The sequence below is a fragment of the Egretta garzetta genome, unplaced genomic scaffold (genome assembly GCF_000687185.1).
Source record: "Egretta garzetta isolate BGI_Z169 unplaced genomic scaffold, ASM68718v1 scaffold179, whole genome shotgun sequence".
Lineage (NCBI taxonomy): Eukaryota > Metazoa > Chordata > Aves > Pelecaniformes > Ardeidae > Egretta > Egretta garzetta.
This window is the reverse complement of record NW_009270001.1, coordinates 2,220,601-2,240,433: the sequence shown is the minus strand read 5'-3', so window position 1 is coordinate 2,240,433 and position 19,833 is coordinate 2,220,601. Positions and strand designations below refer to the sequence as shown.

At 43.5% G+C, this 19,833-nt stretch overlaps 1 protein-coding gene across 1 annotated transcript in view; it reads right to left on the bottom strand.

Moving 5' to 3' along the window:
* The window catches only part of LOXHD1 (lipoxygenase homology domains 1), a 164,089-nt gene that overhangs the window by 129,168 nt on the left and 15,088 nt on the right, over window positions 1–19,833 (bottom strand). Inside the window, exons 2-5 of the mRNA XM_035903101.1 lie at window positions 16,989–17,103; window positions 15,948–15,959; window positions 6,438–6,518; window positions 5,421–5,605 (exon numbers count right to left, since the gene is read on the bottom strand). Coding sequence (XP_035758994.1) covers window positions 5,421–5,605; window positions 6,438–6,518; window positions 15,948–15,959; window positions 16,989–17,103 — 393 coding nt within the window. The remainder of the gene's footprint in view (window positions 1–5,420; window positions 5,606–6,437; window positions 6,519–15,947; window positions 15,960–16,988; window positions 17,104–19,833) is intronic.

Below are 19,833 nucleotides of genomic sequence, written 5' to 3'. Positions count from 1 at the left end.
ATAATGCCTGCAAGGACTGCCTTTCCTGCCTTTGAAGGAAACTCTTCTGTGGCTCTCTCTGCATGTGGTCTTCTCCTCTCACCCTCCATGAACACAAAGTCCAAGTCTCCTCGGGTGATCTCATTGACTTTGCCCTAGACGAGGACAGCCCAATGGTTCAAAGAAACTTGCGAAATACTGATTTGGGCCGGACCTGCAACTTGGTCGGCTGAACTTCTCTCATTCATAATTATAATAAATATTGTTCTCATTTTTTTAAAGGCAAGACTACCCTCTGCATGCACAAGCACACAGGCCCATTTCACCACTCCTCTGCCTTTACAGGAATCCAGTTCCCAATTGCTCAGTGTGACCTTACAGCCATTACCCCACAGGACGTATCCATGCAAACTCTCAGATGCACCATATATCAACCCCAAATCAGGCCAGAACTGACACAACCATTGACCTTCCAGTTCAAAGCTCGTTCTTGTCTCAGCAAGGCAGAAAACTCGTGTCTGCCTGCAAAAGACCATGCAGACTTAGCCCTAGATAAAGCACAGTTACACCTACACCAGGTGGTCTTGCAATCCATTTTTTACATAATAGTAATAATAACAAAAAACAATAAGTGACCAATGCTCATCACTTTTAAGTACAGAAAAAATAAAGGCAACACAATTGCATTGGATGCTCCCATCCTCAAGGTCACACGTTGCAACTGCCCTGCTTCTCTGTACTGCGCTGTGTAATGCACCCATTGTGAACACATTCATTACTGATAGATCAAATAAGACTAAACTTCACCCAGAAAAAGAAGAGAATGGAGGAGTTTTACAATTTGAGGTCACACAATGTGCTTCTGTCCTACTGTGTAGCCTTGAAGCAGTTTGATATGAGCTGCTGTCCCATGCACATTTATGGCCCATCGTGTCCAGTCTTTAACAATTTCAGGGTGCTGATGGCCAGAGCCAGCTGAAAATCAGTCCTTGGCTCTGAACCACATTTGCAACAGGCAGGTTGGCAAGACTTGACCAAAATTTCACAGGTTAGCATAAATTGCAATGGCACAGAAGTCTGAATTAATTTTCAGGTATCTGTGCACTTGAACATGGTTTTAAGAACCAAGTGAGTAAAGGCCCCCTTTGCAAATGAATATTCCTGCTTTGTCTCAGTAAAAGAGTACCAATAATTGTTTTGATTAAGTAGAGGTTTCAAGGTAATCAAGAACAGTCAATATGTGTTACTGATACATAACCTAACTTTTGCCCTCATTCTGAGGAAAGCTGGAGGCCACACTGTGGAGAGCGTAGACTAACCTCAACCAGCTAGATAGCAATAACAGCCTGTTGTTACCCCAGAGAGAAGACGGCCTGTGGATAATTAACGTATCACCTAACCCAACCAAACCTCAGCTTCTTTTATGAATGAGGACAAAATGTAGCCTTGCAAAAATATTCCTGTATGACATCTTGAGACACCCTTCAATCCACCTGAAGACCAAATCTCAGGACTTCCTGCCTTACAGCTGGGTGATAAAAGCTGTACCCATCACACACGCAGGGATGGAGAATGAGACGGCCCTGGTGTCCCACCTGCAGCAGGTTCCCATGGGCAGTGCCATGCCTGGCTCCAAGGGATATCTTTCACCCCAGTGGGGTAACCACCATGGAACTCATGCCATGTACTGGGCTCAGACTGGGGCTGCAGAGCTGCTCTGGGGCTGCAAACTGCCCGGGGAAGCAAGGTGAGGTCCAAGCAAATGGGAGTCACAGTGGGGTGGGAGATGCAAGGGTCTGTTCACAGAGTGCCACGAGTGATTCATGTTTGATATCTGCAGATGTCAAACAATGGGCTGGAAACTGGCTCCCAAATTTCATTTGCTGTTGCATCTCTGCTGTTCAGTAGCTCTTATTAGTGCAGCTACAAGCTATTATGAATGCTCTCCTCCCCCAGTGCTTTGGTAGGACATCAGACACCCTCAGAGTGATCCAAAACCCACAACACTCAACAGAAAACCATCTCCTGACTTCAGCTTTGAGCTGGTCCCTTGCACAAAGGCTCAGCCACAGTTATACAATCCTAAGGCTTCGTCAACTCAAGCAAAGCAGCATAAGGCTGAACAATAGCCCTTCCTTGTAATTAATACCTGTAATGTAAATTAATCCAGGCTGCCAATAGCAGCTGCTGGGTAAATAAGAATCTGTGGCACTATCACTGTCAAAGGGCCATGGGCATATGTTGCCATGGATGTGAATACAAGGAACTAGAGGGTCATTGAAGCAGAAACACTTAAAATGTAACCTGTTGTACTTGAGAAATGTGTGGCATTCGACAGGGAACCTGACAGGAGCCATTTTATTCAGATAAGTAAATGCAATTATTCGGGCATCTGCAATCACTAAGTATTACTGCCATCCTTGGTAATTCTATTTGGATCATGAAAAGAACTCTATTTTTGTTTTGTTTGTGTCCAATTTTTCAACTATATGTTGACTATTTCTTGGAACATACTCTTTTCTGCATTTTTTAAATAATTCCTCTGTTTTTTTTTTTTTTCCTTTAAATTAAGCTATTCAAAGCTCACAGCCCTGCAGGGATTCTCTGGCTGACATGTGCTCCTCACCAAGAGGCTGAGTATCCCCATAGCATGGTAGATTTTGGTCCAAGCACCAACAATCCCCTTCAAATATGCTTCAAATGCCTCTACAGAGCTTCAACAAAGCAAAAATATGACAAAAATAATTTAATTTTCCTCCAGTCCACATCCCACACATAGCACAGAGAAGATGCGTGTCCCAGCAGTGACCTCCTGTTCAAGAGAGGAAGGTAAATCATCATGACAAAGATGAGAAAGCTCTCCAGAAGAAGAACAAAAAGCTGAAGTTGCTGCAGGAGAAGGAACATAGAGGAAACTTGTTTGGTTACCTCCAAAAACGTAAGAGACTATGGCAGCAAATGGAGCATGAAAGCAAAGCACAAGACTAAGGTCTGTAACAACAGTGCCTGGGTGGTTTACAAAGAAAAATGAAAGAAAAAAGGGGAAAAGTGATTGAAGAGACGTGACCAAAAAGGAGAAGAGTATGGCACTGAACACTGCTAATGGGAACACAGACTTATGAGGGAGTAACTATTCTTTCTTTACAGGCACATAAAATCACCAAACTATGTAATATTAATACTCCAGGAGTAAACAGCACTGTTTAATCCATTTGAAAGCAAAAAACCAATGAAATTTAGGGCAAATGTCTTGCATATACAAAGGAAATCGTATCACAATCTCATTTCAGACCTTCATGGATCCAGAGGGAACCAAGTGAATTCAGATAAATTTACATTCACAGTTGACAGTTCACCTCAGCATTAATTATGGTTCAAGGGGAACTGCAACCTGAGATAGCTGAGCTAATCCTCTCCTCTTACAGATTCAGACCTGCCGCCTGGAAGGCATCCAACCCTTCACCCGTGCTTCTGGCCTCAGCCCAGCTCCCTACATTTATAGGAATGGCCACGGAGCACCCAGCCTGTGACACTCAAAGTGGGCTTTTCTATCTGATAAAGGCCATGAGAACAGAGGCATTTCTGACATATGCCTGGTTAAACCTCTTCTTTCATACTCCTAAGGCAGGAGACAATCTTATTCATATTTGACCCGGACCAAGCACGTAGTGAGCAGTTGATCTATAGCCCAAAACCACTTCTCCAGAAGAGCGAGCACTTGGGACTAGCTTTTTGACTGGTGAAATACAAAGTTGCTTCAGCGCTTTCATTGAAGCTGCACTGATTTTTACCATCTGAGGGTTTAGCGCACAAATCTTTTCTGCTGAGAGACAGGTGTTGAACAGGATGGGGGAAATCATACGCATTCCTTTGAATCAGCCCTCCCAGGCAGGAGCAATAATAAATTCAGATAAACTATTGTGTCATTGAAAGTTCTATTAAGATTGAATGGTTGACTTCCTCCTTGAGGGAACCTCTTGGTAATTGTGTATTGCTTTGACTCATCCACTGCCTTCTCCAGACCCCTCCTGCCCCTAACTCTTCCATTTCACAGGCTGAACAGATAAAAGAGCAGCAAAGGACTTTGGCACACTCAGTCCCAGAAGTAACTGGGTGGGTTTTTGGCAGAGCATCTCCAGACGTTATCTCATTCCCCTGTGGCAGCCACCCTGGAGAGGTCTGCATTTATAAAATGCTCCCAGACACATTTCTTGTCAATGGATATTATTTGTGCACACTAACTCACATGCAGTAACCTTTAATACTTACATCTTCGACATACTGAAATTGGTTTAGGAGTTTGTGTCTTAATAGGGCAAAATTATTTAACAATTTGGGGGCAGTGTCACGGTGTATTGTTTCAATGTTGACTTCAAAGAGGATCTCAATAAAAATCAAAATTCTTTTCCCTTCTAGACCATCTACCAATGCTCAAAGCACTGGCATCTACCAGCTCAAAGGCTGGCAATAAACTGTTTTTGCCAAAAAAATGCTCCTAAGTAGTCATGTCAACAACATTAGTGAAAGAAATCTACTACTTACTCTCAAAAAGATGTGATACTAGCAAAAATACAAGTTTCCCCTCTTTTACCCCAAACCATACCTCTCCTTTCCCTCAGAACTGTGGGTGGTGGCAGGTCTACTTCACTTTCCATGCCCAAAATTAAGATCCCAGAAAGGAGCAGTGAGGTCATCAGGAAAACACAACTCACTTTCCTCATTAGCACTTGCAGATAAACTGCTGACATACCACCTGAGGCTGGTTTGCCGGCTCCACTTTCACATCTCGATCATCTTCCCACTCACATTACATGCACTCTACATCACCACATGGCCTACACGCTGATATCAATTTGGGAGTACATGTCTGGTTTGCAAGCTGTCCTGGCTTCATTTCAACATCATTAGCTTAAAACCACTCTGAAAAGTAGGCACCAGTTCAATATGGATATCATACACATACAGTAAATCGGCGTAGAATTACAGGGGGAGGGTTGGCTTGTTTGTGGAAATTTCCTGCAGGTCATCACCAGAGCCTGGAAACACTTAACTTCATACACAGGACTGCAGCTATGCTGCCTCTTCTGATAGCACACAACAACACTGGCTACACCTTCTGGGATGGGACACCTCTCATCTATTTGTAGCCATTTAATCTAATTTAAAGTATTCATCATGGATCATTTAGTACTCAACCATTGAGTGGAGCTTCTCCAAATAGTGACTTATCCCATCCTGAGATGTTAGGTCTCACATCGGAAGAAGGAATTACCCTCTGGAGTCATCTTGCATCTTCCTGTTTCTTTCTCCACTGACTATAAAGAAAACTCAAATTAGCTTAAGACCACGCAATTACTTTTTATATGGCTGAAGTCATCTGAAAGCAACCCTGTCCTTTCTGACAAGTCACCAGAAAGCCAAGCTTTTTGGAAAACCCTTACTTTTGGGCACATCCATAGGATTCAGGCTGCCAATGAGGTCTCTGACATACAGTCCATCCCCGTCCTCCTTGCTCAGCCAGTTGTTGCAGGGGAAGTAAAACCGGAGGTGAGGTCTGTTCATGTCGGTCACGATCACGCGGTCGAGGAACCAGCCCGCGTTGAGTCCAGTGTTATCGTGCTCAATCCTAGAGGAAGAACAACCCTGCATTTGATATTTTGGTTGAGACTGGCTACTAGCACTGTGATTTTGTGGAATATTTTATACTGGGCAAGGCTAGTGCAACTCTACACAAAATGCCTACTTACACCTGGCTATCCAAAGTGTTTCATAATATTTTATGGGCTTTTACAGGGTATTTTGCAAACAAAAACATTCCTGGATGTATGTGTGTGTGCGTGCATGTGCAGATAGCATAGGTGATATGTGGGCTACTGTCTGCAAGGGGATGCACACAAACATACACACATCTGCGTGTTCATTCAATACATGCATTCATTCACCTTATGCTGCATATCCAAAACATAACTGACTCTCCTCCCATGCTGTATCCCTTCTGCTCTTTTCTCTTCTTACTTTGTTTTATCCACTTCTACCCATTTTCCCGGGTTTCTTTGTGCTACTTACTAATTTTTAATTTTATATAAGTCAGTCAGATGGTGGTTAAACATCATAATTATCATTTACATTACACTAACTTAGCAAAAGAGGGTAGAAAACACCATTTGTCTCTGTTGGGACATAAAGCCAGTCCTAAATGCCTTCCTCCTTGATTGCATATGACAGAAATACAATTCTTGGTGGGGAGCATGGATAGTTATAAGTAATACCATAGGGGATTTCATGCTTCAGATAAAATCTTAGGCAGTAAACAAGCTTTTACCACCCCTTAACTTCACCTTGATAAGAGCACACTAACGAATAATGAATAAAACATGGCAACATTAAAGCCTCTACAGCCTGTCATTCGATTAGCAGCTCGCAGAGCTGGCACCGTGGTAGCAACATTGTGCGGGCACCTTATTTTCTTTATTTGTCCAACGTTGTTGGTTTTTACACGGAACACATCTGTTTTGCTCCTCTCAAAGGCCGTGCTGCTCCTGTAATACACATGCACCAAAAGCTACGGTAAGAAAATAACAACCTTCTCAGCAAGCACATCTTGTGGCCTGACGGAGTGCTGGTGTTTAAGAATGAAGAAATGTAATTTCTAGCACTGGATAAAGCTACTTTTCAATGTCCTCTTTCCCATGACAAGTTTCGGGTAGCTCTAAGTACTGACATTTGACAGACTTTTTCCCTTCTTGAGCTCTAAGAGTCCTTCCAGAAACTGAGACGGTAACTTTGGGGGAAATGCAATGCTGGCCCAAGCAGATGCAAACCTTGGATCACATTCCATATCACCTCCAAGAATAAAACATGACAAAGGTTTTTCAAAATCCTTGGCTAAACCGTCCGTAGAGGTAAGAGCTGGGGGAGCCTGTAAGACTTTCTCACCAGCAAGTGGCTTTCAGGGGTGTCTGAAAATAATCTTCAGTGAAGATAATTCAAGGCAGCACCAATGAAGCAGAAATTACATTAAGAACTCCAACTCTTTGGTAACACCTCATCTGTGGTTCCTTGATTCTCCTAGCTAAAATCGGTTGCTAAAATATAGAGGTAACAGCAAAAAACATGGGGACGCTTTCAGCTGCTCCCCTCCGGGGTGGCTGGGAAGTGCTCATTAGGAATGGTTGAGTCAGAGCTTTGTTTTGCCCTTATTGACCAGCCCTTTTCAGCCAACAAACACGGAAGACCTTGGTGAATCTGGACCCCTGCATGTCCAGCTCGGTTGCTCTACAGGGCCTCAATATGCTTTTTGTCTCTGTTTCCCACCCCCAGAGGTGTTCTCTCCTGCCATTCTAGCCCCCAGGCATTGAGTAGACCTGCTCTTGGTCATGGAGCAAAGTGGTTCTGTAGCCCAGCAGGTTACCTACAGAGCTGCAGATGTGTCCAGAGCTCAGCCAGAGATAAAAGCATCCAACTGCATCAAAGGTTTCTTTCCATGCCCATCTTCAGACTTATTTTTAATGACCACCGAAAATTCCTTGCAGCTTTGTCCCATGATCCATACCTCATTCAAAGCAAAACAACTGTAGGACAGGCACTAGTTTGATTTTTTTTTTTTGCGAAGTGTTAAATGTGCAGTTCATTTTTTCACACGTGCAAGAGGAAGCCAATATAAAGTATATTTGCCCAGGCCAGGGGATGTAGAATTTGATTGCCGGTTCTGCCTCCAACCTGTAGTGTGATCTTTGGCAAGCACCTCCATCCTTTTCGAGCACGTATTTTCCACATAAACACCATGAATAACATCAAGGCAAAACCCATCCTTGCTCTGAAGACACAGCCTCTCCCACCTGCCCTCCCTGATGGGCCTGCGTTTCACCTGGGCTGCTAAGCATTGCTACAGATGATTAAACACAGCAAAATCCAAAAGTCATATTAAAATGAACAAGAAACCACAGCACTTCAGCAGCATAAAGCCGCAATGACAAGCAGCTCGTACTCAGAAAGTTAATGAATATTAATAATCTGAGTAAAGGTGTTCGGTTTTGCTCGGCTCTCTTCTCCCCATCATTGAAGGATCTGCATGCGCCTTTGTTTAAAGGTTATTTTGTGTGTTTCTGCAAATGCATGCGCAGCCTTCCTCCTCCTCCGTTCTGCTATTTCAGATACCGCGCCGGGAGCATCGCCGCTACATGAAAAGGCTAAAACAGTTAACCTTGCCGTGAAGACAAGAGACAATTAAATCCAGCCCAGCCTCCCCCAACCTGGCTGTCAGAGAGAAAACAGTCAGAGAGTGCGAGGCAATTAGTTTGTCAGGCTTGAGCGAGCATCGTAATGACAGCAGCTTCTCCCCACATCAGCTCTGGAGATCAATGCAGTGCTGCAGACTGCTATGGAGATGGCACAAAAGTATTTAGTGAGACTAATTAGCCCAAAGCTTTCCTGCCACTGCACTGGGCTGTTTCGGTCGCTGGGGTGGTGGGGAGGAAACCCGGTGTTGGAGGAGCACCACATGGATGCCCGGAAGTGCCCATTGAGCAGATGCTTCATGCATCTTGAAAGAGCTTGGGGAAGCATTGGGAACCACGACCATGAGCCAGGGGTCAAACTCCTGGGAAGTCTTGCTGTTGAAAGGTAGGAAGAATTTGACAAGTCTCTTCCCCTGAGATGGATGTGCAACATCAACAGCACAAAAATGGGGAATGTTTTAAGGAAAAATCCAATCCTTCCTTCTGGCATTTTTCTAGCATTGTCAATTAAGTGGGAAGAGAGAGATTGAGGGAATATCCCATAGCGAATGGCTATACTGAGATTTATCCAAAAAAGAAAGAAAGAGAGACAAGGAGAAATTACAGCTGGGCTGTGTCAGAGTCTGGTCCAGGCTGGGGCTGGGGTAAGAAATTCATGGTCTGATTACCATAAGGAACTCGTTACACCAAACAATGGAGCACACTGGCCTGCACAGCTCTGCTGACAAATACAGAGGGTAAAAATCTGACTTGGAAATTGCAGCACTAAATTTCTAATGTTCAGGCTTGACTGGATTCGGACCCAGGGACTGGGCATGGCAGCTGTAAGCAAATATTTAAAGATCAGCAGAACTTCCCTTTGGAGCCTTATCGTTTGGCTGGGATATCAGGCTAGGGCAACTTCAAAAATATGTTTCAATCAGGTTTTTTATTTCACATAGTTGTCACACATAACCACCTACTAACCCATTCACACACTGGCTTTAACAGCTCTATGTTTTGAAGTCCGTTGTAGTGTTCTACCTGATTGCTTTGTAAGAAACACCCAAGGAACTTCACCAAAGATTAGCAGATGAAATTCTCAAATATTTTTTCAGATTCTTTTGGTTGATTGATTTCCTGCAGGTTGCACTGCTTGTGGTACTGCAAACGTACAGTGATTTAGAGCACCATGTCCCCTGGATTGGTAAGTCACATTGCTAAAAAGCACCACAAGAACTGGTGCATATTTGAGCATAGTATTTATAAATCCCAGTGTGCCTCTCTTCTGTAGGCCATTGGGACAGGCAACAGAGCCACTGCCATGAGAGTTTCGCAACTACTTGGTATGCTGACAACAAGAAACTATCAGTGATGCAATTTTAAATGCAAAAGTACATAAAATAAACATTTGCACTAGTAAATTGCCTTTTAAAAAAAAAATAAAGGGGAACTAACAAGAGATAATCCCACCACCTAAGTGAAAATCATGTTTGAAATAAAAATTTTGAATATTTGTAGAAAATAATCTTTACTGCTGATCAGCTAACAGCACCTTTTCCAGAGCTGAGCTTTTAGGAAGAAGGAAAACCTGGGTAGTGATCACAGCAGAGATATAAAAATAATAACCACAACCTTCAGCAGTGATGGAGTAACCTGAACCAATTTAGCTTTGAATTGCTGCATTAATGATCATTTAAATTGGTCTCCTATTAGGTGTTTTATCTGACAATGCTTTGTACACACAGAACTGCCTGCAGAAGCACCTTGGATGAAGGGCTGCACAGAATCAAAAAGTGTTACCACGGACATCAGTTCAAGCAAAAATTTAAAGATGCTCCATTAAATCATCAGAAAGAGTCAATTCTTCGTGGCACCACCCTGCAACCCTGCCCACAGGTTCCCCTGCTGCTGCCACAGATGTTTAGCAGCGGTGGGAGGGAGTTGGGTACTGGGGATGATTTCAGAAGGTCGTGCAGCAAAAAACATCCTGTCACTCACCAGGAAAAAAATAATGCCATTTGGAAAAAAATAATGCCATCTGGATCACCTGCTACCTCACGGGAGGCTAGTTTCTCGTGGGCTTGGGGTGGAATGCATAGTTTGGACATACAGAGGTGGCAGGGATGAGCACTGGTCTATCCCCATTGTTTTCTGGGCTTGAGAGTACAGAGTGCTTTTCTGATCCTCAGATTATCCAGTACACATTATAGGCTGGATGAATCTGTGTTATCAGGCCTCTGGCTAAGACGGCAGCTTGCCACAAGATGTAGAAAGATACTGGGAAAATGTTCACTATGTTTTTGCCTCATTCTTATGTTTCTTCCTACACATCCACTATCCTAGAATCACAGAATCATTTAGGTTGGAAAAGCCCTCTAAGATCACCAAACCCAACCATTCCCCTAACCCTGTCACCCCACCACTAAACCCTGGCCCTCAGCACCTCGGCTGCCCGGCTGTTAAATCCCCCCAGGGCTGGGGACTCGACCCCCTCCCTGGGCAGCCCCTTCCAGTGCTTGGCAACCCTTTCAGCGGTCCTTAATGGTTTAATTCTAATGAAATTATATGTGTATATCAACCTCAGCAGTTACTGTGTCTTTAAAGAAAATTGAAATTCCTCCTGGTGTCACTGAAGTGGTCAACCTCTGCAACCTTGGCATCGCCGCACTGCAGATCATTAGCCAGTTTTGCAGAAATGGCAGACAAACCATGGTAGACCCCAGTGTTGGTCATGTTTTAGCTGCCAGGAGTTTGAATGACTTCGTAGTTAAAAATGACTGTATTTGGCCAGTTTGGTTGCGCAGTGACCATCCCCAGTCTGTGCAGTGAAACTCCCCGTAAGTCCATGAGGTTGGTGGTCAACATGCTTAAAACCCCACTTTTCCCTTGCCAGGGAAGCTGGCTGGGCCAGAGCCCACCACATATGGGGAGGCTGAAGGAGGTGGTGCCCTCAGCCTGGAGAAGCAGAAGCTGAAGTAGGCTTCCCCCCAGCCTGGCCAGGTCCCTCTGCAGAGCCCTCCTCCCCCCCAGCAGACCCACACTCCCCCCCAGTTTGGTGTCATCTGCAAAGTGACTGAGAGTGCCCTCCATCCCCTCATCCAGGTCATGGATAACGATGTGAAACAGAACTGGGCCCAGAACTGAGCCCTGGGGATTTGTGACCAGCCACTTGTGATTGGCTGCCAATTGGATTTATCTCCATTCACCACAACTCTTTGGGCCCTCCCATCCAGCCAGTGTTTTACCCAGTGAAGAGTAATGCCTGTCCAGGCCACGAGCAGCCAATTTCTCCAAGAGAATGCTGTGGGAAGTGGTGTCAAAGGCTTTACTGAAGTCCATGTAGAGAACATCCACAGCCTTTCCCTCGTCCACTACCATGGATCACCTGGTCATAGGAGGAGATCAGGTTGGTCAAGCAGGATCTGCCTTTCATAAACCCATGGTGACTGGGCCTGATGTCCTGGTTGTCCTGTACATGACATAGTCATATTCTGGAGAGACTACTCTGGCCTGGAAGGACTTATGGATAGCCTAACTGCAAAAAAACCCATGCATTCAAACCATATGTACTCTTAATGTGGAGCTGCAATAGCAGCATCATTAACTTCCTTCTTGGAGCAAGGAATGCTCCAGAGAGTTTGGTCTGCAAATATTTTGCCAACACTGTTGTGATGAAGCTGACGACATCAGTCAATGAGCAGCTGGAAATACCGCATAAGGCAGCATGCATCCAAAAATACTCCAGATGGAAAAGAAACCATCCGAAAAGCACAGCAACTGCAAACATCTCTGTACCAAGGACATTATTTTCTTTTTCTACCAATATCCTGACCAGGAGAAGAAATCTTTCTTAAACAAGCACAGAAGAATTAGTGAATAAATGGTCCCACTTGAAAGGATGTCATTGAATAAGATAAAATGCTCAGGGGTGTAGCAGCGTGATGACACCCAGGAGTAAAACACCAGCCCAAAACCTTGAAAGCCCATGTCTGAACTTACCCTGAAACTTTACAGAGTGCCATAGGGCACACTGAAACAGGCCTGACTTATCCATAAGCATTCCTAGTACAGATTTCAATAATGGCACACATTGGATATGTGCTCCTTCATTTTGTACTGCATGGAGCAGCAGTATCTTAATATCAGTTTTTCACCTTTGCTGGATTGATTTACATAATGCTTTACGTCTTTGTTTTCTGCAGTTTGGTTATTATTTTCTGGAGAGACTATATACAAAGAAGATAGTGCTGTCGATAACGCATCAAAGGTTGCTCATCATTTCCCAATATTAAATTACATTTTGAATGGCATCTACTTTGCCAAATCTGAGGAAAATTTTACTTTGCTGAAAATTTCTATCCCATTCCCATGGAGAAATATTTTTGAAAATTTCAGTGGAGAATGAGCTCAGGCATTTTTAAGACTGAGATTAATGAGTTGGGGGTAGGGGCAGGATTTTGAGCAAGGTGGAAAAGTTGAGTTGGTTCCAGGAAGGCACATCCTATACTCATCCCATAGGAAAAACTGGGCAGATTTTAGACTCTGAAAAATAGTGCTGGCACTTATCAGCAGGGACCTGGTCTAGCAGCTAAATTCCCTTAAAAGTTGGCCTGCTTTGAGTAAATTCCTTTTTCTCCCTCTAAGGCTAAGCTCCTTGTAGTTGGTAGTGCCAGCTGCTACATGTGTAGCTGCAGGTGGATTACAATTTATACATACACCAGTTCTACCGGCTCTTATCTTTGGGTTGCTCAACACCAGTGCCAAAGTGCCCTGTCGGGTGTTTTTGTTCCTGAAATGCTAGGAACAAGCTACCTGATAAGCCTGAGAGAGAGAGAGAAGAAATTTCCCACTTTGTTTCTTTTCCAGAAGTGAATATAGACTCTAAAGTGTGCTGTCACTTAGCGCTGCCCCAGATCATTAAGTCTTCAGAACGGGGTGTAAGTGCTGCAGATTCGTATGAGCATAAATCAGAGTACGGTTAGATACATGAGCAGCTTTAAAATCCCTTATCATTAAAGGAAAGGTGTTGCAGACTCATCTCTGAAGAAGTGCTTCAGCAGCAATGCGAGAAGTCTTCCCTCACGGCACTTGGGGTTCGTTTGGTCCCTAGCCTGAACAGCCCCTTCCGTACCAAACCCCCAAACACTCCCTATCTTATTGTATTAACTATTCAGAGTAAATAAGCTTACTTCCCTGTGTTTGTTCGTTTATTCCAGAGCAGTTAAACAAAAAAATCAGATCTTCTGCAACTCATTATGGCTTAGCTGTAGCAGAGCTACGGACACTGACATCCTCTAAAGACCATCACATGCACACTCTGCAAGTCCTCGGTATTTGCTGGCATTAGGAGCAGGAAGAGCTCTGTGTAGCGACTCAAGGCCAGGTAGGAGGGACTGACAATGAAACCTGTACAGCACAACAAATAGAAAAACCAAAACCGAAATCCACTGCATGGTCCTCAAATACGGTGAGAAGCCAGCTGCCACTTACCAATTATTTCATCTTTATTTCAGATTGCCGTAGCTGCTAAATCCTTTCTATCTCTTTTTTTTCAAAGGAAAAATCTCCCCATGAATATTTATTGCAGTTGTCACAGCTGGACCAGGTAAGCCTGACACTGAAAAGTGAATTCATTTACACTAACAACAAATAAATAAATCTACTACTAAATACTGTGAATGAGCTGGCAGCAGCACTCCCGGCTGAGTTCTGCAATCAGTCCTCAGCCACAGGCTGGTGGAAAGCATGTAAGCAAAGAGAAATAAAACTCTATGGAGGATCAGCACTGTTTATTCAGCATTAGATCATGGAGAACCAGCTCGTGACTGTAGGAAAGGTCTCGGCCACTGCCAAGATGCCACCAAGTACTGCCTTAGTGTCCACCCATGTGCCCGTGATGGAGCCTGTGGAAAGAAACTTATTTGTGGTAGTGCTTTTAGCTTCTGGCTGAGCTGTAGCTGGTGCAGGATGGCAGGCGGGGATCCAGAGATCTTTGTGAGCCAGGTTTTAAGCAGGATTTTGCCAGGGCTGAGCAGCACTTTGCCAGGACCTATCCACCACCTCCAGCACCAGGGAGGCGTTACCATCCCCCCAAACTGGCAGATGATTTATTCCAGTCCCTCCCAGACCCAAACACAACTTGGATAAACCTCATGGCCTATATAAATGCATCTTTTGGGACAGAATTCGGATGCTGCCACTTCCAGAAGTGATGTTCCTCCTGACAAGGCACGATGAGGATTTGTGTCTGTTTTTCACAGTTACTTTATTGTTGGCAAATGTTAAAAACACATGATATTTCATCATCTTGCCATGTCTTCCCTTTACCACGCATGACAAAAAGATCTGAAATGTCATGTATTTCACTACCAGCACACAATCACAAAAGAAATAGAAAAAACCTATTCTAACCGGAAGCTGAAATGGTAGTACCATCTTTAGGCAATGCATGATATTTTAGCTTTCTGTCATACACTGGGAAATGTAAACACCTGTAAAATGTCATGCATTTGCAGTCATAAGTGAACTCATGTAAACATGTAGCTGAAAGATGCATGAGATTCCATCCTTTTGCCATATTCACAAAGCTGCATAAGCAATTTGGGGGCAAACTGACTATTTCATGGCTTGCTTCATATTTAGGAGACAAGACTATCAATTAAGTAGATCTGCAGACACTCCTACACTCGGTCTAGCTTTTTTCTTGTTGTTCCTTGATGAAGCACTGTAATGTGCCAGACTTTGCTTAGAGATGCAGAAATTTCACTGATGTTTGGGAAACCCCTGGTGGAAAGCTGTAGTTGCAGTTCTAATGGTCACTTCCTACAGGACCGGTTTTAAGAGCCCTGAACTGTGGAAGGTTGGCTTCCCATGCCTTTGATCCTTGCTTACCAACGTCTCAGCCATCTGCTCTCTGCAGCAACAGGGTTAGTCCAAAATGCTAACCCAGGTCTGAACAAGCTCAGACTGCTGCTGCAGCAACCTAAAGCCATCCCCAGGTGTCCATTCTTTATTTTTTTTGCAAGAAACCAAAATGGTGTGAGTGCAGGAGGAAAGAGCAGGTATTCACCAGCGTGCCAGCAGATGACTTGTACAACCAGTAGCTTGTTTAAGGTCACAGCTGATCAAGAAATCTATTATGGGGATCTCCTGACTTCTTCTCTAAAGGACATAGAGTATTTTTATTTTTTTAAGGTAATATTTGGATTCTTTCCATAGCCACATGCAGAAGAGCACTTTCACAATTAAATGGCTCTTCTTGTAAATGCTGACCACAAGAAAACTCCCTGGAAAACGGATGCTGCTTTGATGGCTTCACCAAATACTATGAGGCAGGTTTGGGTGCTAGAAGCTCTTCCACCAGCAGAGCTGCTGCTGCTCCCAGCTCTGCCACAGGAATGCTATGGGACCATGTCATCTTTTACCTCCTTGCCTTGGTTTCCTTCTCTGTTAAATCAGAGAAATGGCATTCAGCTTCAGAACTTCATTGGGATGTCTGAACGGCAATCACAGAATAGAGAGAAAGCATTTTGTACAGATATATCATATATGATCCCTGGTGTTTCTAGAGATAATAAACTTCTTTGCCTAGCTCTGATTTCTGAATTTCAAATATGGCAAACAGGGCTGAAATTTCATGTATTTTCTTTACCATTCCCATATCATTTTCTTTACAGACTTTCATGTTTGAGTTGCTTCACTGGGAAGAGAAGCTCTTTTGAGGGTAAAATTTAAAATAGCTGCAGGTACCTCTTGTCGGTGCTGTAGAAATGGAGAAAATGTGAAGTTACCATGTGACATTAGCACGGGATTAATTATTTCTGAAGCACATTTTCAAGAAAACCAAAGCAATAAGAACACAGAAAAACAGAGACACACAGCCTCTCCTAGACCCCATGGAGAAGGGATTTCTGCTCTCTCTTAGTGATACTGTCTGGCTAAGGGAAAATTTGTACATGCAGAGCTAGGACTTTGTTAAAAGCCACCTTGCTTTCATGGGAGCTGAGCACCTTCTGGCCCTGATGCTCACTTTTTTTTTTAAAAAAAAAAAAGCTATTGAGATAATAAAAATCTTCATAGTAGGTTCTTAAAATATGGTTTCCAGTAAGTTTGAAATGGTAAGAGTTGAGAAGTTTCATCCGGAGGGTGGCACTGGCATCAGCTGGAGGAAAACAGAACAATCCCACCACAGCGGTGTGTGACCACGGTGATGTGAAACCAACCCCACAGCAGATAGGATGGAAACAGCCTAAATTAGGAAACAGCTTGAATTCTTCCATTTCTGCCTGTCGCAGATTTCCTGTGGCTGGGTGTGGGTGGTTACCCATCAACAACATTACTTCAGACCCACTGAGTGATTGATTCTTCAGAAATATTCAAGGACACTTATCTCTCTGTACCTGACTTAACATGGAGACCTCAGTGGGATTTAGGCAAGCAAACATGGCCCATCATGCCCACTCCAACAAGCAATAAATATTCTCAGCTCCTAAATCGGGAGCTCCTAATTTAAGCTTTAAGAAAAGCAAGTATCCCCACACCTTGCAAGTGTGAGCCTTATGTAATATGGATCTGAAAATGTATTTCCACCTACAGAAAGGAATGCAGGTTTGCAAGGGATTTGGTAAGAAATATGCAATGGCAAAAATTCAGATTTCCTTGGTGATCTTGAAATACCTTGGAGATTTATTCCCTCCGCATCCATCAGCACAACATTACGTTTGATCAAAATGCAATAAAAGTTACTGAACAACAGGCCTCAAAGATAGAGATTTCCTTCTAGATACTCACTTGCTTGTGAGATGAGTCTTGGGAGTAATCCCCAGCTCTCCAAACAGAGTAACAAAGACGTTGGCGTCGGTTCCTGCTCCCCGGACATCTCCTGTCACTGTCACCACCTCATAAACTGTGGAAGAAGAAAAGAAAAATCAGGACAACAGGAGAAATCTCTTGCCCTATACATTATGACCCAAGTCATCCCCAAACCTGGGCTGAAATACAGACCGCAGAGGCAGATCTCTCCACTCACCACTGAAACAAACCCATCTCTTGGACAGGGCGTGATCACTGCTAAGGATCAACACAACTGGTGAAAATGATCACATCAAACTACAACTGCTGGAAACACTGTACATGGGCAGAGAGGGATTGAGTTAGGACAGATTTCACTGAAAATAAAACACCACTCTGTGAACATCACCTCCCCTGCGATAATTCATGTGCATGTATTACATATAACAGATGAATTTATGTGAAGTGTTAGAGTAAAGCTGCTGAGCCATTTTTCATTTATGCACATGTCAACGCAATGCATGCTTTTCTGTTTGCTCTGATAATACATTTGTATGAAGCTGAGAAATCCCTACAGCCAGAAAGTTTGCATTTCAGTTGTTCTGGAGACTTAACCAGAGACCAAATGTTAAATCATGAGGAGAATAAGGTAGGAAAATGCTTAAATTAGACTCCCAGAGCTCTATCAATTTATCTTTCCAAGCAGTAGATTGAGTGGTAACTTCATTGCCACACATCAATATCTTCTTGGGAGAGACACAAGTTAAAAAGAGCCTTTTACTCAAGTGGAGGAAGGCCTGACAAGATCCAATGGCCAGAAGGTAAATCTAGATAAATACAAATTACAGTCAGACACACATTTCTTAAGCAGGATGATGAGTGAAGTTTGAACAAGACTTCAAGGCTTGAAAACAGGTTACCTTGCTGAAGGACATGTCTTGGCTGGCTCAGTACAGAAGGAACTGGAAGAGATTACAAAACTTTGCCTATGGCCAGACCAAGCATCCCAATGGACCTTTTTGGCTTTAGACCACGTGATGGTCATTAACTAATAATAATGGTATTTCAGGTTCAAACCTATAAGCTGGAAGAAAGGCAAAACTTTCGTCATTTCATCTCACGCAGCCTGACTGCTAACTATGTGATTTCTCAGAATTAACGCTGTAAAAATGTCCTTCTTCATGGGTGCATCAGAACTGTTACATATTTTGTTAGTGCCCATTGTTCCCTCACTGTATCACATATATATCCAAAAGAGAATAAAACATATTGGGACTCTAGTCTCAGCATCAAATGTTTTTCCCCACTAACCCTCTTCCCTCAAAGCATCAGGGAGAAGAAATTAAATCACCATTTTAACTGAAAAGAATGGAGACAGAGTGCTAGAGCAAAACTCAGGCCACTCATGTAAAACTAATTAGGAGGTCCTCCTCATTTCTAGAAGCTCTATTGCACTGAGACAGAAAAAAATACCATAATATTTTCCTAACCTCACCTTTCCACAAATGTAAATAGGACAGGAAGGGGATGGGACATCATTATAATAAATACAGTAAGTTATGATCTGGGCTTGGCTAAATCTTAAGAATCCCTTCGCTTGGTGTATTTCATTTATGGCCTCAAAGGAAGAGGAGATTTCTTTTCAAAAAAGAATGCATGAAATCCACAGCTTGCATATGAGTAATATGTATGAACAATGTTTTCATTTCATCTTCCTCCTGTTAGCATTCACACATGCCAACGGGAGATGTTTGGCATAGCACGGAGAGACAGGCAATGTCCTTGCATTAGCCATTAACAGGAGGAAGACTCGTAATCCACCCTGCCCCGGTGATTCACCACTGATCGCTTGATGGTTTTCAGCACTGTATCAACTCTGCTTTGGAAACAGCAAGATTGCAATCATTAAGTTATGATATTGCTGCACTCATTTATAGCAGCCTTTTATGTCTGGCCATCTCAAAGCCTATTGTAACTTGTCTGTACCATGGGTGTACTTATCACTGTCAGAGCATCCCATAGACATTGCCAAAGTGGCAGTTACAGCTGAGCATCCCTCTGCAAGCTTTCATGCAGGAAAAGGGCCTTTAACACATCAGGCCCCCTCTCCCCACAGAGGCTTAGCAAAATCTGGCCCTGTTCCTGTTTTCAGGGGGTGAGGTCAAGTTATGCCCAGCTTCGTGCCAGCAAGCACATGGCTGAAGGCATTTATCCTGTGAAAAGGAAGAAAAAAAAGTCATCACAACACTCCGTAAGTTCCCAGAGACCTTTCAAAAGCTCAGACAGGCTTTCAGAGTTTCTTTTTTTTACAGGTTAGACATTAGGAAAAATTAGGTTGGACAATAGGAAAAATTTCTTCCCTGAAAGGTCTGTCAGGCACTGGAAGGGGCTGCCCAGGGAAGGGGTCGAATCCCCATCCCTGGGGGGGATTTAAAAGCCGGGCAGCCGAGGTGCTTAGGGCCAGGGTGTGGGGGTGGGGTGGCAGGGGTAGGGGAACGGTTGGGCTTGGTGATCTTAGAGGGCTTTTCCAACCTAAACAATTCTATTATATTCTATTCTGTGTTCAGAAGTGCTAGGACTTATACGTGGCAGGCAGAGTCTGTCATGTAACATCTGCCCATGTTACATCGAGTGAAACCCATTCGTGAACCCGTCTGCTGCATGTCACCTCATCTGTACATCTAACCTTAATTTCTCTACAGAAGATGTAAGTCAGACTGATCTACTTCCACTTTTCAACTCCTCACAAATGACATGATGGGATACAAGATTACATGTCTAAGACATCACCATCAACAAGCCACAATATCCCTCCCCCTTAAAAATCAAACACCTTCTCTAATCA